General features: G+C 36.3%; 3 protein-coding genes across 4 annotated transcripts; 2 read left to right on the top strand and 1 right to left on the bottom strand.

Moving 5' to 3' along the window:
* Nucleotides 1-292: 292 nt before the first annotated feature.
* Nucleotides 293-11027, top strand: LOC307122798 (receptor-interacting serine/threonine-protein kinase 2). 2 transcript variants are annotated; one of them, XM_079811016.1, is made up of 11 exons: nt 293-590; nt 964-1123; nt 1507-1656; nt 1754-1890; nt 1983-2032; nt 2125-2265; nt 2345-2430; nt 6355-6423; nt 7884-8034; nt 8141-8314; nt 9496-11027. In XM_079811016.1, exons 1-11 carry the CDS (start codon nt 382-384, stop codon nt 9798-9800), a joined length of 1632 nt encoding a protein of 543 aa, XP_079667142.1. In that variant the 5' UTR covers nt 293-381; the 3' UTR covers nt 9801-11027. The 2 variants fall into 2 exon arrangements, with proteins under 2 accessions (XP_079667142.1, XP_079667143.1); XM_079811017.1 differs by having other exon boundaries at nt 7887-8034; nt 9496-10610.
* Nucleotides 11028-12012: 985 nt separating this feature from the next.
* Nucleotides 12013-22491, top strand: slc7a6 (solute carrier family 7 member 6). The gene is made up of 10 exons (XM_079810825.1): nt 12013-12115; nt 15586-16132; nt 16657-16782; nt 18057-18201; nt 18310-18433; nt 18515-18618; nt 19506-19602; nt 19883-20032; nt 20674-20857; nt 21249-22491. Exons 2-10 carry the CDS (start codon nt 15646-15648, stop codon nt 21314-21316), a joined length of 1485 nt encoding a protein of 494 aa, XP_079666951.1. The 5' UTR covers nt 12013-12115; nt 15586-15645; the 3' UTR covers nt 21317-22491.
* Nucleotides 22370-26759, bottom strand: slc7a6os (solute carrier family 7 member 6 opposite strand). Its single transcript, XM_079810828.1, has 5 exons — nt 26407-26759; nt 24542-24856; nt 23535-23741; nt 23166-23298; nt 22370-23003 (listed from the first exon to the last, which is right to left on the bottom strand). The coding sequence occupies exons 1-5, from the start codon at nt 26599-26601 to the stop codon at nt 22870-22872; spliced, it is 984 nt and encodes a 327-aa protein (XP_079666954.1). The 5' UTR covers nt 26602-26759; the 3' UTR covers nt 22370-22869.
* Nucleotides 26760-27158: the final 399 nt, after the last annotated feature.

The following is a 27158-nucleotide window of genomic DNA, read 5'->3' on the forward strand; positions in this document are numbered from 1 at the left end:
TTAGTTTACCCAGATTTTTGCGATAATTATAACACTAACTCAACTTGACCCACGGAAATGATGAATTTTTCATGATTTATGATTCATCTTTCCACATTATTTTTTACCCAAGAGCGGGCGCGGTCATTTAAAGTTGAATGTGGGAGGCTTTAAATTAGTATAGTTCTACTATAAAATAGTATAAACTGCTAATACATGCATACATGTATAAAAAAAGTTGTTTTTCACAACTACGTGGCTTCTTTTTTTAAATAGCCGGGGATTTCTGTGAACTCAGCCAATAAGACACGACATAAACAAGTGACGTCATGAGCACGCGATCTGGGGCTGGGCTCTCGATTCCTTTCATTTTCTATCAAAGATTATAGATGTTTTCTATCCATGACAGTAAATGACAGCAAATCGAGCATTTTCAGTCTACTCATTCCAGCAGAGGAGTCCAGAGGAATGGCTCAGGTCAGTCATCTGCAGATAATTGAAGAGAAGGACTTGCGAGACGTAGTTTTGGTCAGAACGAGTGTGGGTGCGTGTTTGCGAGGACATCTCGGAAGGACAGGTCGCAAAGTGGCTGTCAAGTTAATCAAGGATAGGTAAAGTGCCTTTTCAGTTATTTTTGCACGCTTATTTGTTGTGCTTTGCATAATAAATATAGGCTGTATATATAATACAATGTATATTTATTAAGATATATTTAAATTGTAGTAGATTATTAATACAGTATTAATATGAATTCATAATAATAAGAATTCATGTTAATATGAATAAATATTCAAACAAAATGCTATTAAATATTGCAATGCTTTGTGGAGTAAAATCTCTGTAAAAATATTGTGCAGCAGCTTACAGGGTATTTCCAAGAAATGGAAAACAAAACCTAAATGCTTTGTGTGTGTGTGTGTGTGTGTGTGTGTGTGTGTGTGTGTGTGTGTGTGTGTGTGTGTGTGTGGGTGTGTGTGACATCAGCAAATGGATTGACAGGTTAAAGAAAGTAGGAATGTTGGGCCAGGTGTGCTCTGAACAAGTTCTAGTCCCGTTGGGTGTGTACACAAGTTCAACTCACTCTCTAGTGGGACTGGTGTGGGACTGGATGACTGAAGGATCTCTAGATTCGACATTGCATGAGGTAAGCAGCACTTAAACAATGCACTTAATACTTAATTTTAAAAGAATATTTGAGTCAGACAGGTGCGTTTAACACACCTGATGAGTCTGTTATCTAAAGCAGGAAGTTTGAATGTTTGTTTTGGGATTGTGGAGGTGTGCTCATGTTCCTGACAGTGAGAGAGTGGAAATCCCCTGGGCAGGAAACCAACTAGTAATTTAATGGTACTAAAAATAGTGCCAACGAACAGCAGTTTTATAGTACCATAGCATTCCAATACAATGCATTAGCACTTTAGTAGCTGTTGTGTCATCATCATCATTAATATAACTATTATCGTTAGGAAATGTTCTACCAGTCTTATTTCATTTAACTGCACGTGATTCTTTTTTTTCTTTCTTTAGACAAACCGATATCCAGAGCTTTCGATGGCTCTTTGTCTTCGGATTCTGTTGGATGTTGCTGAAGGTTTAGCTCATATCCATGCCGTTCCGCTGCCTCATGGAGCCATGAAAGCTACTAATGTTCTTCTCGACCAAGAGTACCGTGCCAAAGTATTGCCATGCATAGTCCAAAGTTCCTTTAAATACAAACATGTTTTTTTGTGTGCATATGCTTTACCATTTTTCCTACTTTTGTGTGTCATTGTAGTTGTGTGACTGGGGTCAGGAGATAGACATGCACTTGACCACTTCTAATGGCTGTGGGCCATGTTACAGAGATCTGGCCTATGTGTCACCTGAAGTCTTACAAGGTGCTGTTCCTTCTGTGGAGGCGGACATATATAGGTGAGGTGCATTAGCTCGAAATTCTAGAGTGTTTCAGCTGTATATTACTGTCGAATCGTTGCGTTCATTTGAGCTTTTTAATGATTCTACAGTTTTGGGGTTCTGCTGTGGGAAACACTGAACAGAAAGCGTCCATGTGAAGGTATGTGGTCATCTCTTCAATGCATCTTATCTTATTCTGGGACAAGGATTTTTCAGTCATTCATTTCACCTGAAACATTTGTTTTCATACAGGTATCGATCAGCTTCAGACCAGAATAGAGCTTGGTTTAGGGGTTGACCTTCTGCCACCAATGACCCCTCAAAACCATGCTCTTACCCAGCTCATCGTTCGATGCTTGAACAGTGAACCTCAAAAACGCCCATCGGCTGAGGGTTAGTAACAGCATTTTTTATGGAGCTTAGAGGTTTTATTTAAGATCTGCTCATCACTTATTATTTTCTGCTCATTCAGAGTGTGCAGTGGTTCTAAGGACAGCTTTGGCAGCATTTGATCCTCAGACTTTCACTGAAGATGTTCTTCATCTGAAAAAAAGCAAGGTACTTGTTTAATAATTAATGAGATTAATAATAGCTGTAAATACTCTTATACAGTGGGGTGATATATTTTATATGGAGATTTTTTCATGAATGAGACTGAGATCTGCTCTATTCTCCTCTATTGTGATGTATATCCAAGTAAAACCGCTTTTCAAACAAGAAAAAATATAATGTCCATCAGGAATTGATTGGATGGTTGTCATTTGCTAATAGGTGTGGAAGCTTGTTTCCACCACAGAATAAAACATTTAAAAAGATAATTGTGATTTTTATGACTGACTTTTTTCTCAGAATTGCAAGTTTATATCTCATAATTCTGACTTTATATCTAGCAATTGCGTGTTATGAAGTCAGAATTGTGAGATTTAAATTGCGACTTAATGTCATGCAATTCTGACTTTATAACTCGCGATTGCGACTTTTTATCACGCAAAAAACAAAACAAAAAAAAAGTCACAATTACCATTTTTATTTTTTTATTCTGTGGCAGAAACAAGCTTCCATAAATAGGGATTACTAGAGGGGAATTTAATGTTTTTGATTAAAGATTATGAATTAAAAAAAATGATGTGCACAGATAAATAATTTATAATAAACACTGCAATTTTCTACAAAAAATACTAATTATTTATTTTAATTAAATGGTGACTTTTGGTCCACACGAGCCAGAGCTTTCCCTATCTTCCCTATTTTCCCTCTTTTATTTTCCTTTTTTCAAGAAATATCTGCTTACACACTAGAGCACTGAAACCGACTCAATACGATGTAGTATACATGACAGGCCAGTATGTGGCGCTGTAATTCTGCCACAGAAATACACTAAAAACAGAGAAGAAGAATTGTGGCTAGAAGGGGTACAGCAGTGGTAGGAAGTGAGGCAAAATCTCACGATAAAATAACAATAAATAAATTTTCTTCTTACCAGATTGCGTTTTATTAATGCCTACACCCTAAACCTACCCTTACAATAATGACGCAATAATTAAATGACGCAATACTGATGTGCGCATGCCCAGTACCTGTAGTTTGTATCCCTTTCTAGTCTTTCCCGTGCGGGATGTGGTGTGATGACATCACCGTTTCACAAAATATACGGATTGGTTGTATGTACGAAAACGCAAGGATGTCGTTTTCAGATTTATCCACTCTGGGACCCAGTTTAAAAAAATATTGGTTTCATGCTCCCAAAACGCCGGATCCGTCTAAACAAAACACTGCTTGGTACAACATTTTTACGTATACAGCTAAACGCATCTCCGTGTGGACGTGGCCTTAAAATAAAGAAAAAAACTTTAAGAAGAAATAACATTTCTTGGTCACTAATCCAAAAAACAAACTGTCTAAACATTATAGACTCTTTTCAAAGGGTCAGGGGCCCGTTTCAGAAAGGAGGTTAAGTGAAAACTCTGAGTATGTTAACCCTGAAATGAGGGGAACTCTGAGTTTTCTGTTTCAGAATGGGAGGTATGTCAAACCCGAGAAAGCAGGGTAAGTCAAGCCTGTTTCTAAAAGAGAGGTAACTTATACTGAGAGTCAGTTACCAGGGTAACTTACTCTGTGAACCTAACCTGGTCAGGAGCAGGTTTTCTTTGGTAAACCCAATTTCGCTCTCCTCCCCCTTTTTAAAGCACCAGCAGTGTTTAAATACTTTATTCATTCATTCAAACTGTATTTTGTCGTATTTCAAATACAAATATCAAAAAAATTATAAATTAAATCGAAATCTAAAGTAAGCGAAGTTTACTTAAAACAAATTAAATTATCTGCCACTTGACAAAAATACAAAGTAAGAAAAGCATTCTTTGCAGTGCAGGTACATGCATTCATTGCTCATTTCATCATGAGGACACCGTCAAAGTGACAAAAATGGCTTGTCCTTTTATACAGGATCCTGTCATTCACTTGATAAACGAGCAAAGTAACCTAATAATTAGAATTTCCTTTAGGATTTCCAGTGGTTGGATGCATTGATGACACTCATATTCCCATCATCACACTTTCTGAAAACGGATTATTGTGTGGAATGGAAGGATGCTGCCAGATGGTAGTACGAGATATATGCCATAACCACCACCACAGCTGTTAAATACATTTATTTAAATTTTTTTAGGGTCATCTTTATTTTCTTACAAATACTTTATTATTTTTCCTGTTGGATTTCCTCCATCTCCTCTTCATCTGTCAATGGTGCTGGTGTTTGGCTGGCCTGAGTAGAAGTCAAATGTTAATGTCATTACCCTAATTAATAAATGTAACAGGTGGGATCAGAGAACATTTCATTATGTGAAAAGAGCATAGACCCTTTTCACATTTCCGAGTTTCTCAGAAGCGGAAGTCGTCATAGTTGGGTTAACTTTTGTAGCGGTGAATGAGAGAATGCATTAAATATATTTGTTGTATCCCCATTTGCTCAAATAGCAAAAGAAAAACTCCACAATAGTGATTTCACAACTTTGAAAAAGAGGGAAAAAATAGAGTGAGACTGATAACGGAAGTGAAAAGAGAGAAAGATATTATTTTTACCATCACTCCCATAGACGCTGTATTAGAAACACCCTCACAGCAAGTGTAACTTGTTTTTTTGTAATTTGATGCAAAAGTAATATAATACAAAGTATCAGTAGTATAAATGTACAAACATTTAAAAAAGAAAAGAAAATACAAAAGACTTTGCAGGATTTATGGACATTTATTGATATTTAATGTCAAATGTTTGTAAAGTCATGAAACCTACGCTCATGAACATTTTATGCAATATCTAAACATTTTATCAGCTTTACCGGATTGAATTATGATTTTATTTTTCATTTTTAGCTGCTGCCACATTATTTTTTTTGAGTTTTGGATACCATGAAAATCAAACTTAATTAAACTAATTAAGAATTCAACTTATAGATTGACCCGGAAGAATGCGGACGTCTATTTGTTGGGTGCTTTTGCCATGGTGAATCAATTTCGGAGTTCCATTGATCGTGGCTTTTCATAGTTGGGGTGCATGTGCTTAACTCAGAGTCAGTCTACTCAAGAGTTGATTGAACTACCTCAATTCAGCTATTCTGAAACCCAAAACTCTGAGTTTCCCATCTCAGGGCAAGTCAACTCAGAGTTTTAAACTCAGAGTTGGTTGAACCTCCTTATTGAAACGGGCCCCAGATGTTCATGATTCCATTGAAGCACACAATGCTTTCATTCTCAAATGCTATGTTGGAGATCATCCGGTTTTACAAAAACTTGCTGCTGAGTTTAAAGCTGTAACAAACTGCTCCGAGACACAAGGCTGAGGATCCAAATGCAGTATTATTGAAAGGGTAATCCACAATCATATTCAAAAACAGGCGAAAGGTCATAAATACCAGGCAAAAACAGAGGAAACCAAGAAAACCAGGCAAAGGAATAAATAAAAATAAAAATAAAAAATACCAGTAACCATGAGAATGCTCAGAATTGCAGTGTTACACTAGACAAGACTTTGCAATGAATGACTGAGGTACAGGCTTACCGGTATATAGGGTGAGGTAATGAGCTAATGAGACACAGCTGTAAACAATAATGGATGATTAGACCAGGCAATGAACTATATGAAATGAAGTCTGTGATGGCGTGGCAATAGTCCGGGGTGGAGTGCACTCTAGTGAACAACCAGGGCACTCCAGCTGGTGATCGTGACAAAAGCAAACCGAGTACAAACTGACTAAGACATTCTAAAATGTGTTAATTTTTATAATCAACATGCCCCTCAATTGTTATGCAGAAGTATTCAGTGATAAGCATTTTCACAAGGAGTCTGAGATTTGATATAATATTTTCTTGTTTAAATTCAAATGTATTTTAATACAACTGTGAAGAATTTGACAGTTGGAACGATTGTGTATTTAGTAGGTGGTAATGATTATTTGTGGCCTGTGTGTCTGTCTGTTTCACCAGGAGAGGAGGCTACTGAGCTGTAAAATGCGTTCGTCCTGGGAGTTGCCTATTGAGCTACATAACCTAGAGGTAAGACAACTGCTGCGAATAATGTGTTTTACTTGATTTGGTGTAGAAATGTTCTCTCATTTTTATATGATAATATTGGTATTGTTGAGCAGGTACTCAGTCCAATGCAATATTTTGTATTGTGTGTGTTCATTATAAATGATGTGCAAATATAACACTTCTTACAGCCGTGACCATATGCAGGATTATAGGAAAAACAGAGGTCCAAATACTTGCTTGGGGGGTTCGGGGCCCGCTGGAAAAAAAAAAAAACATGATTATGATTCACTTTATCTACATTTGTGCATTTTAAGATGCCTGAAAGGCAAAGATTACAGAACAATTGCTTTAAAACCATGTTAGTCTCTTTGATTTTTTTCTGCGTCAGTGCAAAAAGAAAACGCGTGGCATGAAAAATGTTAATGTAAAATAGCATTTGGGTTTGAAATGACAACATTTGAATAGATAACTCTTTGATTTGATTGGACATTTCTGTCATTTTGACATTGACATGCGGGTCATTCCAGGGATTCGGTAATAGTTCAGTCCTCCAGACTTTTTAAAGTGGTGGTTCACCAAAATGAAATGTTAAAAGCTTTTCACAATACCATTATGATGAATAAAAATAATTATTATAAGCATTTATATCATTTTTATCATAAAATAATGTCTTATTTCTATCGTATACTAAGCATTTTGTCACATATCTTTTATATTTCTCATTGTTTTGGGGTTAAAAATGTGTGACGGGGTTGAGTTTTTCACTTCATTGATTAATAATTTTTTAGAAAGAAGGGCACAATATGAGAGAAAATATAAAATGAAATGCAATGACTCCCTTCAAACCGGTTACAGTCTTCAACACTATCACACTATTCTCAGCTATCATTTTGGGGGGGGAAATAGAGAAGACAGTTAAAAATTAAGGCATGTCTTGCTGCTTATCACCTGACATGTTAAGGACTAACACTATAAAATTGTGGTTTTGTGTAAAATCCTTTTTAAACCAATTCCATTTTTCCGTTATGGGGTGGAGAATTAAAAAGTGTTTAAATCTGAAAAAAAATAATATATATATATATATATATATATATATATATATATATATATATATATATATATATATATATATATATATATATATATAATAATAATAAAAGGTATTTAATGTCTTAGGTGGGAAAATATGATTTGTTAGAGGTTTGATATGTGCCTAATGATGAAGGGTATTTAGAACATAAATGATATGTTGTTAAATCAAATTAAATCAAGGATGAAATATTACCAAATCCCAGGAATGGAACTGCTGGTCAGCTCAGATGAGAAAGTCTGTCATCTTTGTGTTGTAGAACATTTTTGCAGCACCAAAGTAGTTATTATTAGGACTTTTATTATACATCTTGGGGACCTCAATGGTCGGTTCGGCCATGCTTACAGTTTTTGGATTCTGACAATTAGCTTTTACTGTCTTTTACCACCAGCAGGACAATAGTTGCAAAAGTCCCACAAAAAATTGGGCCTCCAAGGTGATTCCACAGAATGAAACACTGCCAGTGTCTTCAATGAAGGCAAAAGGAAAGTCCTCTCAGCCAATGGCAACAAGAGGTTGTCCTCAGATCAGATGCTTTAGGGGTTAGTGAGCTCTCATTTAATTGTATTTTGGATACATTTTCTCACTTTATTAGTGTAAAATGTCTTATAATCACCCTAAATTCACTCATGCTCATGTCTTTTATAGATACTGGAAAAAGTTGCGTCCAATCCAGTAACTCCTGCAGTGATCTTGGTTTCGCTCAGATTAATGGGCGTTGTGGAATTTCCCAGAGACAGTGTCCCACATCTTTAAGGTCCCCATGTGTTTCCTCCACAACGCTGTTTCAGAGCACCCCACAACACAACGCTGGCAACCAGGGTGAGAAATTAGTTCTGTCTCCAAAATGTCCTAACAGTCGTTTTTGTTTGAATCTCTCTAATTCCCTCCATTCCTGTCCCGCACATTTCCAACATATGAGTTTGGACCACAAACATAAACACGCCATTGTTGCATACCTTAATCCATCTGGAAAAAGCTCTGCTCTCTGTCAGTCTCAATCGCCTGATGTATTTATGCTAAATAAATCTGGAGGAGCTTTGTGTACATATTGTGTACATACTGTTGGCATAACTACCTGGACACAGCAAATGTGTCAGTTCTTGTTTGTGTTGTGCGCAGTAAGCAGTTCTGTGGGACTGTACTCACTCGCTTCCTGAATGACCGGCCCACTAATGCCTTATCTGTGTTCAGTGTGTTTCCTCCCCAGAGGGTTTTTGTCTTTCTCAGAATTAGTCTTGTTTTGTTCATTTAAATGTTAGTAGTATAGGTGGTTTAGTCGCAGTGAAGTAACTGGTGAAGAGTAAAGACATTCAAAAGTTTGGTGTTGGTGAGATTTTTTAAATGTTTTTGAAAGAAGTTTCACCAAGGCTGCGTTTATTTGATCAAAAATACAGTAAATACAGTAACATTATGAAATATTATATAACTGTTTTCTATTTTAATATATTTTAAAGCAGTCATTACTCCAGTCTTCAGTGTCACATGACCCTTCAGAACTCATTCTAATTATGCTGATTTGGTGCTCAAGAAACGGCTTTTTCATGACATTTTCATGTATCTTTGATGAATTTGAAATATTTTGTAACATGTTTTTACTGTCACTTTTGATCAATTTGATGCATCCTTGCTAAATAGATTTATACATATCTTTTAAAACCCCAAACTTTTGTATATATTGAGTGTATCTTTTATTTAAGGAGAGGAGAATTGGCACCCCGCCTGAGCCTTGTTTCTTTTTAATAAATACACAGTTATTGATGCAAAATGAATCAACTTTACTGTTGTCTCTTTAGAGCTGCCTTACAGCATAATTGAACTCTGATTGCATCATTGAATCATTATTTTCCCGTAAAGCTGCTTTGAAATAATCTGTATTGGATAAAGCGCTATATAGTGAATTGATTTGTCAATGAAGTATGTTCATTCTTGCTAAATTTGCAAAATCTAAAAGATTTATGAACACACTATTGACTATACTCTAATGCTTCCTCTTTCTCTAGTTAAATGTGAACTGTCAGTGGGAAGGAGCTGTTGCCGACTTCTGCGTGAGAGACGAGAGGCCATTGTTCGCTGCATGACTGAAGGACGACTCAACAACATACTTGACGTGTTACGGGCTAGACATGCTGTGACGCGTGAGACGTATGAGATCATCACTGGGGCCTTGACCTTGACCGCACGTACGCGGCATTTGCTTGATATCTGTGCCTGTCTTGGTGAAAATGTTGCCATCTTGGTGGCCACAACTTTAGGTTTAGTATCCACTGCTCAAACTGGCCAGAGGTGGCAGGCTGGTCAAATTTGATTAAAAAAAAGGCCTCTACATTAGTATTGTGCAAAGCAAAATGCAGTAACTACACACTAAAGAATTGATATCAGATTGATATTAGATTTGTATGTCAGTATCGTGTGTCAAGAATATGTTCTGATTGTTATTGTGGTCTTATTTAGACAAGTCTGTAAGAGATGAAGACAGGTCAGATTCTCTGAAAGGGTATGCTGCCATGCAGTTTTGTTACTTTTAATCTAAAAAAGATCATCAAATTGACGCCCAATATAAAGGGCACTGATGATGCCATTGTTTCCCAGTTCACAAACTGAAGGGATTATTCAAATGACTTTGAGCATGATAATGTTCTGATGAACAGGCAAATACAGATTTGATTACATTCCTTTGAAGAGAGAAAAAAATCAACAGCACAAAACCAGATTATTTTTAAAAGGAACTTTTCTGAAAGGTAAAACAACTTAATCATTCTTACCTAACATTGTTTGCAACTTTCCCACTCAGTTGCTGTTAATATTGAAACTGTTGTTTCAGCCTAATATAATATCATATTCTTTTGATAGACTCATCAAATATTTTACATTTCTTATTATAACCACATTTAGCTTGTGTTTTGGTGTGTGTACTACACATTTCCAAGGTTGTATGTTTTTGATTTTACTTACAATTGTGCATGTTGCACAACAGATGCAGTAATTTCTGATTGTAGTGTATCTTGCAACAAGACATTATTTTTAATAGCATTTAATAGTATTGATTGGTGTCCTATGTATGTAGAACGGGATGTATAAAGTATACTAAGAATATGAATAAAATATTAATGAATGGAAAAACAAATAGAAATGTAATTTAATGTTCTCACTGTTTTGTGATCTATTGTCTTTACCACAGTTTAACAGTATGTGTCCCTTCAGCATTTCACCTTAACTCGTATGTAAGATCCACTTCTTGGAGAACAGTTATTACGTGGTATTACTCAGGTCAATGTCATGCCACATACCTCCTCACAGACTGTCTAATTGCATGGATGATCTTTACACTAAAGGGCATGAATGGACCTTGCCATGGGCCTTTACTCAAATTGCAATATAAGATGTGAAATGTCTTTGACATGAAATTTCAAGCTGCTTCAACAGTGTACTAGGATGTGACATACTACTTCACATACTTTTTTCTTTTTTTTATTATTATGAACAATGAATGCTACAAGCTCATATAATAAACTACATGGAGCTTTTGTATTGCTAAGTAAGTACAACATTATTTTGTCACACCACAGGGCCATTTAAAATGAAGTAGTGAAGGTAAAATGTGATTAAAAGTACCGGTAATAGTAACCAATCACATGATCTAAAATACTCATTCCCTTATACAAATATGCTTGCATACATTATAAACTTTGGTTGATTTTTTTTTTCTCCAAGAAATTCGTAATTTTATCCAGGAAGGATGCATTAAATTGATGACACTATAAGGCGTTTAAAATGTAATGATATTTATAATTCAAGTAAATTATGTCCACGTGAACTTTTTATTCATCAAAGAATGAAAAAAAAAAAAATGGTTTCCAGAAAATATTATGCAGAACAACGGTTTTCAACATCGATAATAATAAGAATTTTTTCTTGAGCACTAAAATCAGCATATTTAGAATGAAGGATCATGTGACACTGAAGACACAATTCAGCTTTGCCATCAAAGGAATAAATTACATTTTTAAATATATTAAAATATAAAACAGATATTTTAATTTGTAATAATATTTCTCAATATTACTGTTTTCACTGTATTTTTTGACCAAATAAATACAGCCTTGGTCAGCATTAGATTCTTCTTTCAATTAGTTTTGTTGAATACAAAAAGGTCCATGGTCGTTTTATAAAATTGTGGACAATCAGTGACACAGAACAGAACTGTTAATAACATTTATTACAAAGATAATTTTATAAAAAAAAAATATATATATATATATATAATTAGGCTTGTTTTTTCTTTTTATCCTTTCCTCTGAAGCAAAACCTATTATCTCACTTTAAAGCAAATCGCCTGACTCCATCGTTAATCAGAAACTTAAACACATACACACGAACACATTACTTTTAAATGGTTCGCTTTTGTCTGCAGGGCAGCACCTAAATGGGTTTTCTCTCTGCTGACGGGTTGATCTATCTGATTTGCAAAAACACCCACGTGACAACAATTTTACCGGTATCACGTGACTTTCTTTGGCAGCTTGCCCATGGTGTATCGGGGACCCTGCTGTAGTTAAAGATGCTGCTGTGTCTGTTAATGTTAACAGTTAGACAAAGACGATAAAGAAAGAACACGACAAGGTAAGAATATGTTTGTGGTTTTAACTTTACGCGTAAAGAAGAATAATAAGATGGACTGGACAGGTTATGTTAAATCAGCAAAAAATAACCATCCCGTTTTAATTCCATTTTACTTATTTCTTCCAAACGGCCGAATTGATTGTTTTCAAAATGTTCAATGCAAAGCGAAGAGGGGAATCTGCGTTAAAATGACGCAGTGGTCGTGTCTCATTTTCTGCTGCCCTCTACGTTAGAAAAACAGGATGTCGCGTCTTATCTCATCGATTACAACATGCATTTATTCAAGTCATTCATAATGACATATACTTTCTGAACAAGTGCTTAATAAGAGCTGTATTAATTATCCCATCACTCCAAAATCGTATACAGTAACGTTAGGCTATACAGACGCGTTAAAACACGCTGATACGGTTGTTTTGTTGAACAGCTGATATGCTTGAGGGGATAAACTCGAACGTCAAGGTCTCGTAATGCAGTTCCGCAAACTTATGCTGTTTTATTTCTATATTTCTTTATTTGGTGTGTCAGCTGATGACAAGCAACATCTTATTTTGTATAAAGCCCGATCTTTCTTTGCTTTAACGCGACACTGATGTGCGTCTTGTTGTAACAAAGAGGGTTGCCAAATATGAACTTGTTTTGATCGCGGGGTGCCAAGTTGTTGTTGTTTTTAAGTGGTTTTAAAAATCGGCTTTTGTTTATGTGCTGCCAAAATGAGCAATTTCTTGAGTAGGCTATAGTGCGAGTTGATGAAAATTGAATTACTACGTCAAAAAAATGCTTAATGTTTGAAAATGTTTGAATAACAAACAACTTTAAATGGGGTGAGTGAAACATGGACCTAGACATGAATGACGATGAGACTGTGAGTGATAGACGTAGTGAGTACAGTCAGTTTACTGAGTGTTTATCTTTAAGCTGATGCAACATGGAAAACACATATTCAAACACACACTTAAAGTATTTATACTTCCATTTAAATATTTACATGTGAGGGTTAAACATGTCTTGTGCTTATCAGTCTGTATGGAACAGATAAGCGCAAACTAAGAAGAAAACATCAAGAGCATCAATCAAAAGCAAGACAGGTTCCCACAGCAAGGCCTAGGCTCATTCAAAGTCAAATCTAAAAAGATGTCATTGAGTTTCCAAGGCAATGACTGTGGACTGCCCTTTAACACTGTAAACTGATGTGTCATGAGTGCAGATGTGTTTGTGCATTTTCCAGTTCTGGGAAACATCTTCGAGGATGGGAAACAAGCCTCAGGGAAGGAAAACTCTCTGGGGAGAATTTGGGAAAAATTGAATCAGTGCTTGTTTATCAATTGCACGCTCAGGCTGTATTATATATTAATAAAAAATGATATGCCCTCGGTTTGAAAGATAAGCAAGGGTGGACTGTTGGTTTTCGAACACACTTTTTTTTTACAAGGATAAATGTTAAAGTAAGTGGTTCAAGCCAAATAATAAGAGGAATGTGCTATCAGCTCTCCACAGTAGGAGAGGTGACCGCAACGGACATGTTGTGCTTAATCATTTATAGAGGGTCAACAAACTGCAAGTCGGGACTAAACGTGTGATTTCCCTCATTTAGAAACCCATATAGACCCTGATTGAACTCATGATTAAACTTGCATGTTAATTTTTCAGATTCTGATTGGGAGACTGGTTGTGAAATGTTTTACAGAAGAAACACTTTCTTGTTGACGTAATCCCAGTGATGCAATCTTCACACTAGCTTTCCGTCAATTAGCTACTGCACATTTTGCACGTATGTAATACACTTATCGCAATGACCTACTGACTTCACACCATCACTAGACATTGGAGGCCGGATGTGACTTTTTAATTATGCGTGGGTAATAATTACAATGATTCCCAATGTCATTTTTTTTCACCCTCATGTCTTCAAAACTTGTATGACTTTCTTTCTTTAGTGGAACACAAAATAAGGTATTTTGAAGAATGTTTCTTTGGAGAATTGTCTTTGCCCATACATTGAGAGTTAGTGTGGTCCAAAACAACACTGAACCCCATTGCAGTGTTATTTTAGTATTTAAATACTAAAGTATTTATCACAAATGAAATAAAAAAAAACTAACAAAAATCCTAAACTAAACAGAAAATATAAAAATTAAAGCCAATTTTATTTTTTACATTTTGTATTTTAATGTTATTTAGCTTTATTTTTGTTTCAGTTTTGGTTTTACTCATTTTAGTATTTACTTAAACGTATTTCAGTTAATAGTAAAGGCAACATTTCCAGTATTAAAGAGTTAGTTCACCCAAAAATGAAAATTCTGTAATTAATTACTTACCTTCATGTCGTTCGACACCCGTAAGACCTTTGTTCATCTTCGGTACACAAATGAAGATCTTTTTGTTGAAATCCGATGGCTCCGAAAGGCCTCCAATGGCAGCAATGTAATTTGCACTCACAAGACCCATAAAAGGTACTAAAGACATTGTTACAAAGTCCATCTCACTACAGTGGTTCTACAGTAATTTTATGAAGCGACAAGAATATTATTTGTGCACAAAAAAAAAATCAAAATAACGGCTTTATTCAACAAGTTCTTGTCTTCCGCCTGGGCCTTTGACATGAACTCATGAAGCACCACGACGCATGCGCAAGAATATGACTTTCATTTCATGGCTTTGATAAGGCACTTTTACTTGAACTTGTTTGTTTCTCACGGTTCGGGCATCCAGGAAATGCACACTTTAGCCCCATCTTGACCACTACGCCAAGACCAAAAGCTTGATCAATATAGAATTCAACAGCTTAGATACGGCGCATCTTTCTCTGCTTGTAAACAAAGCTCCTCGCTTCCGGGTCATGTGTCAGAACGCCGGCTCTACATCATATTCTCGCACGTGTCATGGTGCTTCGTGAGTTCACGTCAAAGGCTCAGGCGGAAGAAAAGAACTTGTTGAATAAAGTCGTCATTTAGATTTTTTTTTTTGCGCACAAAAACTATTCTCGTCGCTTCATAAAATGATTGTAGAACCACTGTAGTGAGATGGACTTTGTAACGACGTCTTCAGTACCTTTTATGGGTCTTGTGAGTGCAAATTACATTGCTGCCATCGGATTTCAACAAAAATATCTTAATTTATGTCCCGAAGATGAACAAAGGTCTTAAGGGTGTCAAAGACATGATGGTAAGTAATTAATGACAGAATTTTCATTTTTGGGTGAACTTTAAGTCATTAATATTTATATTTAAATATATTTCACCTTTATTTCAACTTTAATTTTTTAACAATAACTACACTGCTGTATGGACTTTCACTGTATGGACAGAAAAAACACTGAGACATAAAAAAAAATCTCTATTGAATGTGTTCCACAGAAAATAGGAAGTCATGCAGGTTTGGAACGACTTGAAGGTGAGTAAATGACAGATTGTTCATTTGGTTCCCAATATAACTTCAGTTTTTCTGGTTTGTCTTCTCTGTCAAATTAGATAAGGCCGACGAGGGCCGCTTCTATCTCCGAGCACCAACACGTACGTCTGTGGAACAGGATGGAGAACGACACTGAATCCAAAATGCTGAATGGCCAGCCTGAGGGTCCTGCAACCCTTTCAAAACCCAAAGAGAGCATGCAGCTCAAAAAGGAAATCTCTCTCTTGAACGGCATCAGCCTCATTGTGGGGAACATGATTGGCTCAGGCATATTTGTGTCGCCAAAGGGCGTTCTCCTCTACAGCGCCTCCTATGGACTGTCTCTAGTTATCTGGGCCATCGGTGGCATCTTTTCAGTGGTGGGTGCTCTCTGTTACGCCGAGTTGGGCACGACAATCACTAAATCTGGCGCCAGCTACGCCTACATTCTGGAGTCTTTTGGAGGGTTCATAGCGTTCATACGTCTGTGGACATCGCTGCTCATCATCGAACCCACGAGTCAGGCTGTTATCGCCATCACCTTTGCCAACTACTTGGTTCAGCCGCTCTTCCCCACCTGCGAGCCGCCGTATTCTGCTTCTCGACTTATTGCTGCAGCCTGTATCTGTGAGTAACGTGTACTTACCGTACTGTTGCTCTACACCCTTGTTTTTCACATTCTTTAACTTTCTTACTGTCTTTCTCAATCCTGTGTTCTCTTCTCCTCTCTCTGTTTTCTCACCCATAGATCTGATAAGCTGCTGAGCCCCATTAAGGTCTAACTTTAAAAATGCCATGGGGCAGTTAATTAATAACTTGTTTTTGAGTTCATGGAGCCCGTTCTTCTGTTTCTGTGGTGCCGCCCTCTTATACCTGTTTCACTTGGATACCTTCAGCAGCCTCATTAGACATGCCTCTCTAAATTAAAGAAACATTACTGTTGCCATGAATACCACCAAACTTTTACTCCTCCCCACTAATCCGTTCAATTTGTATTGATACTATTGATATCCATATATATATATATTTAATTGATATCCTATTAGTTGTCTTTAGGGAGTGACCATTGTTGTCATTCATTGTGCACTCAATTCACTTTTCAGTGTAATTATGTCAACATGCTAACATGCTTACTATTCATGATATTTCAGGCCTGCTGACCTTTATTAATGCTGCTTATGTCAAGTGGGGTACCAGGGTGCAGGATGTCTTCACTTACGCCAAAGTGCTGGCCCTCATTGTCATTATTATCACAGGCATAGTGAAACTGTGCCAAGGTAAAAAAAATCTATTTGCCTCTACACTATCAGCCATCTTATATAGATGATTTTGCAAATGTTTTATTTGTTTGTGTCTGAGCCAGATGTTGCTCTCTTGTGGGTTTTGAATCCACTTAAAGGGATAGTTCACCCAAACCTGACTTTCTTTTCCCCCCTTCCATTCATACAATGGAAGTCAGTGGTAATCAAAACTGTTTGGTTACCAGCATTCTTCAAAATACCTTCTTTTGTTCTCTGCAGAAGAAAGAAAGGCATACAGGTTTGGACAATAGAGTACATAAATGAGGACAGAATATGTTTTTATTAGGGCTGTCAAAAGATTAATCGCATCCAAAATAAAAGTTTGTGTTTACATAATATATGTGTGTGTACTCTGTTAATTATTATTTATATATAAATACACACACAAGCATGTATATATTTAAGAAAAAAATATTATTTTTATATATAAAACATTTATGTTTATATATATTATAGATTATACAAATGTATATACAGTATATACATCTAAATATTTCTTAAATATATACATGAATGTGTGTGTATTTATATATAAATAATAATTAACAGAGTACACACACATATATTATGTAAACACAAACTTTTATTTTGGATGCGATTAATCGCGATTAATCTTTTGACAGCCCTAGTTTTTATTTTAGTTTTTTTTGTGAACTCAAAAAGTCACCTTTAAGTTTAAAATGTGTTCTGGTTTCTCCCATTGGATAGTTTTTTTAGAAAATTTTATTAGATTATTTAACAGAGACAGTGCACACTTATGGACATTATTGTAAATGCGGCAGAGTTTGTCTAAAGCAGGTCTGTTCAATACTGTTCTTGAAGTATTCTTACATTTTGTATTTGTTTTTAGGGTGACTTCAATATTCTATCCAGGGACTACGGATAAAAATAGCCTTTAGTCCAGGTGTCCAAACTCATTTCTGGAGGGCCACTGTCCTGCAAAGTTTAGCTCCAACTCAAGTTTAGCTTTAAACTTTGCAGGACAGTAGCACTCCAGGACCGAGTTTGAAACACCCCTGGTGTAAAAGCTATTTTCATCTATAGTCCCTGGACAGAATGTTGATGTCACCCTAAAAACAAATACAAAATGTAAAGTCAAATCTTCATGTTATAAACATGCAAAAAGTATGCACAGTATATTTGAATATACAATCATATAAAACAATAAGAGCAATACAACATGTGTTCACATATGTTGATCTTTACGAGTCGCTAAACAAATTAGTACTGTTGTAATGTTTCCCACACAGGTTTCACAATGAACTTCGAGGATTCTTTCCAAGGCTCGTCTCGTGACCCAGGAGATATCGCTCTGGCATTATACTCGGCTCTTTTCTCGTACTCCGGCTGGGACACTCTTAACTTTGTCACGGAAGAGATTAAGAACCCTGAAAGGTACTTCTTTGAGACGGACTTGACCCTCGTTTCCGGTCCCTGCAGTGAACACACAGCATGTAAAAATAGGTATTGATAAGATAACACATCTGTTCATGCGCGTCTCAGGAACCTTCCCCTCTCCATTGCGATCTCCATGCCGATCGTTACGATCATCTACATCCTCACAAACGTGGCCTACTACGCTGTGCTCGACATGAGTGCCATCCTTGCCAGTGATGCTGTCGCTGTGGTGAGTTCATAGACGTCTGTGTTGTCATAATGTTTGTAGATTCTGTAATCTAACAGCTAATGTTTCCTAATTGTCCCACAGACATTTGCTGACCGCACGCTGGGAGTGATGAGTTGGACCATCCCCATTGCGGTTGCTTTATCATGTTACGGAGGTCTTAATGCTTCCATCATTGCTGCGTCTAGGTCAGTCTAAAGCTTGATTTCTACATGCCATCATGAAGAATATAACTTATGTCATTTCTATTCGGTCTAAAGAGACCGATTGTGTTGGTATTATCTGTTTTTGAAAATGGTCCTGAACTATTGCACCGGCTTTATAGTTTTATTATTCCACTTGAACCTCTGTTTTGTTCCTCAAGTTTATTCTTAATGACTGGTGTTAACCTCCAGGAGGAGGACCAAAGCTTAGTTCAACTCCTGTGGTTTTTATAGGGAGCTACTCAATTGCTCACACCATCTGGATCTGCTTTCTGGTAATGACTGTGTGGGGTGCCTGCCACTATTCCATATGTAAGATAATGGGATCTGAGGAGTGTTGAGAAAGTCTGGGGAGTGTTGAGAATCTATGCAGTGCTGATGGGAACTTTAGATGCTTTGAAGAACCCATTTTCCTGTCTTTCTTTATAGCACTTGTTTGTGCATATTTCATGTATGATATGTTAGCATGAAATCTTCAAATACAATTGGATTTGCTTTTAGGTCATTAATGTGCGAGCATATGAGTATGACGTAAATTTTTTAAAATCTTTTTTGGTTTTATGCATTTGGTTTGCATAATCGGTTTGATTTCCCAGCACTTTGATTTAGTGCAGTGCTAATTTAGTATACATTTTTAGTGCTTTTGTGGTGTGTTTTTGCCCCCCCCCCCCCCTTTTTTTATATAAATATACATCATATTTTAAGTTAATTGAAATTTAAAATAAGAAATGTTGCCTGTGGCAACTAGCTGAAATAATAAAGTTTGTATTTTATTTTATTATTATTTTATTTTATAGTTTAAGTGAACTATAATAACCCTTTTGGGTGCATTTGAGTGACATTTGAATAAAGCACGTCTCGTGCTGCCTCAGGTTGTTCTTCGTGGGAGCTCGAGAAGGTCAACTTCCAGATGCTTTGTCCATGATTCACGTGCAGAGATTCACACCAGTTCCTGCCCTGCTATTTAATGCAAGTACATTTCAGTTACACTTTTTTATTGCATAATGCATCTTAACATTTCTCTTTTTTTTCAGAGTAACTTTTTCTGTGACCCTTTTGTCCTCCTATTTTTTTTTTAAGAATTTAAAATGTATATATTTAATGTATAAGTTTTGAATCGTTCTATTATATACTACATTTAGTTCTTTAAATATAAGTGTAATTGTAGCATCTCACAGTCTGGGATATTTGAGGTTTTCTGTCTCCATCTAGTGGATCAAGTAACCAAGGTTGTGCTTTCTGTCTGCAGTGTGCCATGGCTCTGATCTACCTTGCAGTGGAGGATGTTTTCCAGCTGATTAACTATTACAGCTTCAGTTACTGGTTTTTCGTTGGCCTATCCATCGCCGGGCAGATCTACCTTCGCTGGAAGGAGCCAGACAGGCCCCGACCTCTGAAGGTGAGGCAACTTTATAACTGAACAACAACATGAAGAAGTGTGTGATCTGTCACTGTGCACACATAAATCCATTACAAACGGATATATCCTACTATTATATACACTATATATTCAAGAGCTTGGGATTATTGTTTTTTTTTTTGGTCACAGACACAGACATTGTAATGTTACAAATAAATGCTGTTCTTTGGAACTAACGTAAGAATTACGGCTTCCACAAAAATATACTATTGATAATATACTATTACTATTGATGTATATTGATATTAATAAATGTTTCTTGAGCACCACATCAGAAGACTGAAGACTTGAGGAATGATGCTGAAAATTCAGCTTTGCCATCACAGGAATAAATTACATTTTAAATTATATTTTTAAAATAAATGCAGCCTTGGTGAGCAATAAAAGACTTCTTTCAAAAACATTTTAAAATCTTAAAAATCACATCATTAAAAATGTCCCCAATCTTTTGAATGTTAGTGTAAATGACAGGTTAGGTAGGACTGGTTCAGAAACTTAAATGGAATAACTTGTTAAAAAGGGGAAGATAGAAATCAGGTGCAATTTAAAAAAAAAGTGACATTGAATGTGAAGTAAAATGTTGTTTTCCTCTCTTCTCTTTCATGTTTGCGTGTGATCAGTTGAGTCTGCTGTTTCCCATCATCTTCTGCATGTGTGTTGTGTTCCTGGTGGCTGTGCCACTTTATTCTGACACACTCAACTCACTCATTGGAATTGCTATTGCCCTCTCTGGAGTTCCCGTTTACTTCTTGGGCATCTATCTTCCAGAGTCTAAGCGCCCACCCATCATCACTAAACTACTACGTAAGTACCAGAGCCTTTAGCACTAAAACTTTCATTTGTCGTTTACTTGCATGGGTTTAGAGCCAGAATGATAGTGTCAGTGATTTTATTTAAAGTTGGCATGAAACGGAGATTATTATTGCAATAATCTTTTCTTCCCTATTGTGATGTATATTCGTGTGAAACGGCTTGCTGCGACAGGTTGTCCCGCCCTCGTGCTAAAAAACACATCATCAGAAAAAGAGATGTTGTAAGAGGGAGGGGAAGTTATTTTGATTAAATAATTGAAGGGCACAGAAATAAAATAAAATAATGATGTCCATGGATAAATCATTTATAATAAATATACAAATATTATTGATTTGTCCATTTGAATTTCATGGGGACTTTAACATGTGTCTCCCTTACACAGGTGCCATCACCCGTTTCACCCAGTTCACATGCTTTTGTGTGCTCACCGAGATGGACACGGTTGATTAAAACACTAGCACCCCTCTGACCCACAAACCCACTGGTTCAGGAAGAGGGAACCAATATCTGGACATAAGGGAAAAAGATCTTCCACACTTTTTTAAAGACACAGATGCACTCCTAATTTCACTGCGTTTGGATACTTCTTTTTCTTTATTGTAAGGTGTCTGTTAAGGTCACGGTGCACTACGGGGATCAGGAATACGACCTTATGAACCATATGGCAAGAAAAAGAAGGCCGTTTTAAAGGTTTATAATGGAACCAGCGCACTCATGTTGCAAACACCATCTGCATTCCTCTCAGAGAAATGAGGACGTGAACACGATGCAGTGGTTTGTGTATGTATGTCATGGCCAAGAATTCGATTATTTATGTGTTTATGTAACACTTTTTTTCTCCCCTATTTTTTAACTAACATGCTTTTATTTTAGAATATAGTCTTTACAACTTGTCAATTAATTTATACACCTTTTTAAGCAAAAGAGATTTTATTTTCATCTTCCTCTTCATGATTTACTTTTGCACAAATGTGTCAGTTCTTTATAATATTTGGAGTGTTTTCAGTGTTGGCCAGAGGTCAGTCCTGTATAATTGCCCACGTGCCTTAACTGGTTTTTAGGGGGAAAGGTGATTGTACACAGTTGAACGTTCAAATCTGCTGCTATACATGTAATGAAGCATCACATGTTCACTTGTGGAAGAGGCTAGGTAAGAATAAAGATGAAGAGTACATCAGATGTGCTGGAAACATTTGTCAACTCGATCTAGGAATGTTTCAAGTTTGGATCTTTATTATCTGTATTGTCAAATTGTTAACTTCAAACGGCATTCCAAATTTAAAATAAAAAAGGGAAGTGAATCCATCTTCTCCATTTACAATACGAAGTGTCATGAAGACTTGAAGCATTCGGTTTCTGTACAATCAGCTTTTATTGTCCATCAGCCAAACAATACTTTTTTTACTGGTGAAAATCCCAGTCAACTCAGGCTGCTAGAAGTGATTTAAGCAGGTTATTCTGATATGTGTTTACCTTGTAGCATGAAACACACTGAACAGTTTTCAAACTATTTTTATTTGCCTTAAATGTACAAGTGTTCAAATCTATTAATTTATTTCAAAGAATATCAATAGAACTTTTCTACCACATATGAACTGTTTGAATAAAATAAATGATTCATGAGATTTTCAGTTTAATTCTGAAGTCTTTATTTTTTTTTATACACATCTACATATTTACAGGTATTTTGTTTTTCACCCCTTTGGAGACGGGGAAAACGTACAAACACTACACACATAACTGACAACACAAAGCACCCCACACTTACACAAACTCAAAATAATCACCATTTTCTCCCCATACTATCTTCACATCAAACAATCGCAAAATATTGCAAATAGTAAATCACTCATCTCACTAACGCGCAAGTCAAAGCAACCCACACAAGTACACACACATGGGCTACCACATACATTCACTTTTGACAAAAGAACATACAGCTTCACTCAACACACGTCAGTAAAAATGGCCTCTCTCATGCTTGTTACAACACACGTAGGCTCTCAGTCGGAATCGTTATACTCTCGTTCTTCCTCGTCATCACCCTCCTCTTTGTCTTTCTCCAACTCCTGCATCACGTCCTGCCGGTAGCATTCCCAGCCCCTTCTGCTGTACGAGTGCTCTTCACTCCAGAAACCTGGACCGAAAAATACATTCAATATATTATATTATATGCCATTTGATTAAGCACTTGAAGACTTTTTATTTTTTATATCCTCAAGTCATAATATCCAGGGCTAGATGAGCATTTTAAAAAAGATTCAGAAATAAAGCAAATATAAATGCTAAGGTGTATGACCTCCATATCGCTCCTCTGCATCACTATCACCCTCACTGCTCTCATCTGGGTAGTCATTTCTCCAGTTGGCTTCAGCGTTCTCATCATCTTCATCTTCATACACCTCTTCCTCCCAGGCCACTTCATCAGGGACCTGTGCATTTAGAGAGAAAAGAGACAAATGAGTTTGTGCACAGATAAAATACATCTTCTACTAACCAGGGTTATTTTTAAATAAAACAAATTAAAGCTAAATAGTAATATATATTTTTTTAAACAAACAAGACCAAAAAGTTGAAGCTAAAATGTAATGTATAAATATAAATGTTAATTTAAAATATGACAAAACAAATCTAATATACAGATAATACTAAAGAAACAGCAACTAACCAGCTCTCCCTCTTGTGTGTAGGGTCTGACAGACAGAATGTCTTGGATCCAGCCTGGTGTGGCTGTCTCTTGGTAGTACAAGTCGTACACGTAATCGTCCTCTTTCTCTCGATGTTCAATCCCGAGTCCATCTCCCGACACACTCAGCTTCTCACGAATCATCTTCACAGAGTTACACAGGATTGTCTCTGGGTCAGACACAACAGTCTGAGGGAAAAGAAAGTCATTTTTTAGCCATTTTGTTAAGAGGATAAAAAGTCATAAGCTTCTGCTTAATTACTTTTGTAGGCCGGTTTTAATTAACAAGTTAAAATAAATGGATGATAAAAGAAAACGCAGCCAAAACGTACATTCAATGAGGTTTAAGAAGTATTTAATGGGTTAGTTCACCCCAAATTTTTAATTCTGCCATGAATTCCTCATATAAAATAAAAGCCTAAATTAAATCTGTTCATCATAAAAAGTGATCATGTCTCTTCAGAAATGTTAGACTAATCCGCCCAATTCATATGGATTCGTTTTACAAATCTCTTTATAAACGTTTTAAAGGAAGTGCATAGGATGTACAGAAGATGAGTACAGAACTGGCTCAGATTTCATTAATAATACCTTAATTTGTGTTCCAAAGATGAACGAAAATAATACAGGTTTGGAACAACACAAGGGTGAGTAAATAATGACAGAACTTTAATTTTTGGGTGAACTAACAATTTGAGTTGGATATTGCATGAAGTTGGCAGAGAAAATGCACAGACTAAGGCTGGATACTAGTAGTATGTTATTAATATTATTATTAATATAAGATTAGTAATAAATAATAACAACAACCTTTAACATTTTTATGATTTTACTATTTTTTAAATGTATTATATCATAAGTAGGTGTGTTCAAACTTCTAATATGAATAAGAATAATATATTAAGAAGAATGAGGGCTTCTTAAAGTACACTTGTTTGTAATTTTTTTTCTATTGACAGAAACTGATGAATAAAATGTTTTGTCTTTACCTTGCCAGGCACCTTGACATCCTCATCCTCATGCTCAATATCAAACACTTGCACGTCTCCTAAAGACATGCTGTCACGGTTCTCTGTTTGGCTGTCATTGTTCTCCTCTTCTCCACTTGCAGGTGTAGGCTCTGTTGGCAGTCCGGCCCGGTGGCTGGACAGGATCCGGTACCGTTCCTCTCGCCTGGTGCTCCATTTGACACTGCGAAGATCTCCGATGATCCTCTGAGTGCTTCCTTGTGATGGCCGCAAGGCATGATGGGCCAGACGTGGCCGTGCCAGAGCCTCACGGACATGTGGCTGTACCGGAGCATCCTATATAAAAAAAAATTATATTTATATATTAGACTGCAATAGCCATAGATATTAAAACAGACAAGAATTATGATTATATAGATGTAACCACAGCAATTTCATAATTATCTACCAATCCACCATTGGACCTATCAATCCATCCATGGTCTACAATGGGTAACATCAAGTATAAACTTGTAATTTAACTCTTTCATACACTGTTGCATAATTTTTAAAAGCATTTTTCATATTAACCCATAAGAACCCACAGTGACACGGGTGTCACAAACACTGGTGATTATCTGGAAAGGTCTTTTTAAAGCAATATCCCTACATTTTTACTCAGGAAGTCCCTAAGTGACATATAAGGAACAATTTTTTTTGCCATGGCAACATTTCCAAAATGGTGGCCTGTCTGGTTAGCACATGTTGCAGTGTGAGCAATTTTTGAATACACTTGTTTTTGTTACTAAAGGTATGTTTCAACCCATGCAACAATTCTAACATTTTAATAACTTATCATAGATTACACTTAACCTGATTTTAATACATTTCTTAAACAAATTGATATAAAACAAGTTACGAAAATATTGTGGTGACATATGTCACATTGGGCTGTTAACCTTACAACAGTTGGTGGAATTTTGATGTTATGTATTTGTCATATTAAGAAAAATATTAATGAGCTGCTCAATTAATTTAGCAGAATCAATCATTTTCTTAGTGTTATATATTTTCTCTAGGTTTATAAAATCTGGGACTCTAACACTAAAAATGTTAACAGCACTGTTTAATATAATTGAAATATTGATCTGCGCATGATCTGCACCAAATGCCAGGAAATCATGCATACTTAGGAAAATGACAAAATGACATACCATGGTGGCTGACAAAATGTTACGCAACTGTTTTCAGACTCTACTAGCAGGTCTACATTTCACTGACAACAATGATTCTTTAAATCAGCAAGCAGGGGATAAGTGTTGGAAGATCCATCTATGGCTTGATATGTTTTGTTAATAATTTTTTAATAATATGCATAATTTTGATAAATGTTGTGGAAAAGAAAAGAAACAGAAAAAAAACTGCTATTCAGCAAAACAATTATTAAATTTTTTTTTTTTAAACTGAGAAATAAATGCCCAATGTGACATATGTAACATAAAAAAATTATCATAAACGACCAATGTCACATATGTGTAACATTACAGATCTTTCACAAGGAGGGGTTGTATTTCAAAAACAACTGCAGAAACATGTTACAGGTGGTCCATTAAGCCTGTTTTATATGCCCCATAATTTTCCTATAAGGATAAATTGGTCCGGGTTCTTATGGGTTAAGGAAATAGAAATTATGCTGTACAAACACATTCAGGAGAACGTTAAAGAGCATCTGCACAAACCTCAAATGTAACAAACAAGGTAAAAAAAACACAAATGACGAAAAAGATTTTTGACAAGCGCACTGACTTGGTCGTTATGTCATCAATGACCACCGAAAACAATACTATCTCACAGAACACTAGAGTTCGTTTCTTCGGACGGCAAGGCAGTTGCCGTTCATTCATTACCTGTGACACCACGGTGGCTACTAGTTTGAACACGGAGTTCTCAATCTTAGGCTCCTGTGGTTCTGGTTCACTTTCATCGCTGGGTTGAGTCGCCGTGGCCTCCGGACGGATCCGCTTACAGGCCAGGAGCAGCGCGTCCGCTGGATCAGTACCTCTCTTCCTCTTCACCCGCAGAATGGTCGTGCTCGGGTCCATTTCGGTAAAGACACGTCTGTTGTGTCGCCACAGAGAGATTTCAGATGGCAGACAAACAAATACACGAGCCAGCCAGTGACAACAACAATCTGCGCTGTAGCCTTTCTTTCTTCCTTTTCACTCGTTTTTCTCCTTTGGCGCTTTTCTCTTTAATGGCCATCAAATTGAGGAACAGTAGCGCCACGCCGCGGCGTGGAGTTTCTTAAATGTAAATCCCCATATTGTTGCACAAACCGCCTGCAGAGGTCGCTGTTTAATTGGGTTTAATTAAAGGTTGACGAAAAGCGTCCGCTTGAAATCTTTGGATCGGCTACTGTTTTTGTTTATTATGGACCATGGATTTTTTTTAAAACAACAACTTAACATATTCTCCTCTGGTATTTTTCAATTAGGACTTTAGGACCCTTAGGAACATGCTTTAATTAAACACTTGTAATACACGTTTAAATTATATTATAATTGCATTATAATATAGTAATAACATTTTTTCCCCCTCATAATGAAGTCTCTAATACTGGCAGAGTAAAATTACATACATTTTAAGGTTTTTGATATAC

Source organism: Gobio gobio (genome assembly GCF_949357685.1).
Source record: "Gobio gobio genome assembly, chromosome: 2".
In the NCBI taxonomy this organism is placed as follows: Eukaryota; Metazoa; Chordata; class Actinopteri; order Cypriniformes; family Gobionidae; genus Gobio; species Gobio gobio.

Bases quoted from the DNA above. Each gene is read 5' to 3' on its own strand.
- LOC307122798 (XM_079811016.1), top strand. From the start codon at position 382: ATGACAGTAAATGACAGCAAATCGAGCATTTTCAGTCTACTCATTCCA. The intron at 8,035-8,140 runs GTTAGTGAGCTC...TGTCTTTTATAG, and splicing joins TCAGATCAGATGCTTTAGGG to ATACTGGAAAAAGTTGCGTC. The intron at 8,315-9,495 runs GTGAGAAATTAG...CTCTTTCTCTAG, and splicing joins ACACAACGCTGGCAACCAGG to TTAAATGTGAACTGTCAGTG.
- slc7a6 (XM_079810825.1), top strand. From the start codon at position 15,646: ATGGAGAACGACACTGAATCCAAAATGCTGAATGGCCAGCCTGAGGGT. The intron at 18,619-19,505 runs GTCAGTCTAAAG...GTGCTGCCTCAG, and splicing joins TCCATCATTGCTGCGTCTAG to GTTGTTCTTCGTGGGAGCTC. The intron at 20,033-20,673 runs GTGAGGCAACTT...GCGTGTGATCAG, and splicing joins ACAGGCCCCGACCTCTGAAG to TTGAGTCTGCTGTTTCCCAT.
- slc7a6os (XM_079810828.1), bottom strand. From the start codon at position 26,601: ATGGACCCGAGCACGACCATTCTGCGGGTGAAGAGGAAGAGAGGTACT. The intron at 24,857-26,406 runs GTAATGAATGAA...TTTTTTATATAG, and splicing joins TAGCCACCGTGGTGTCACAG to GATGCTCCGGTACAGCCACA. The intron at 23,004-23,165 runs GTCATACACCTT...TTTTCGGTCCAG, and splicing joins TGCAGAGGAGCGATATGGAG to GTTTCTGGAGTGAAGAGCAC.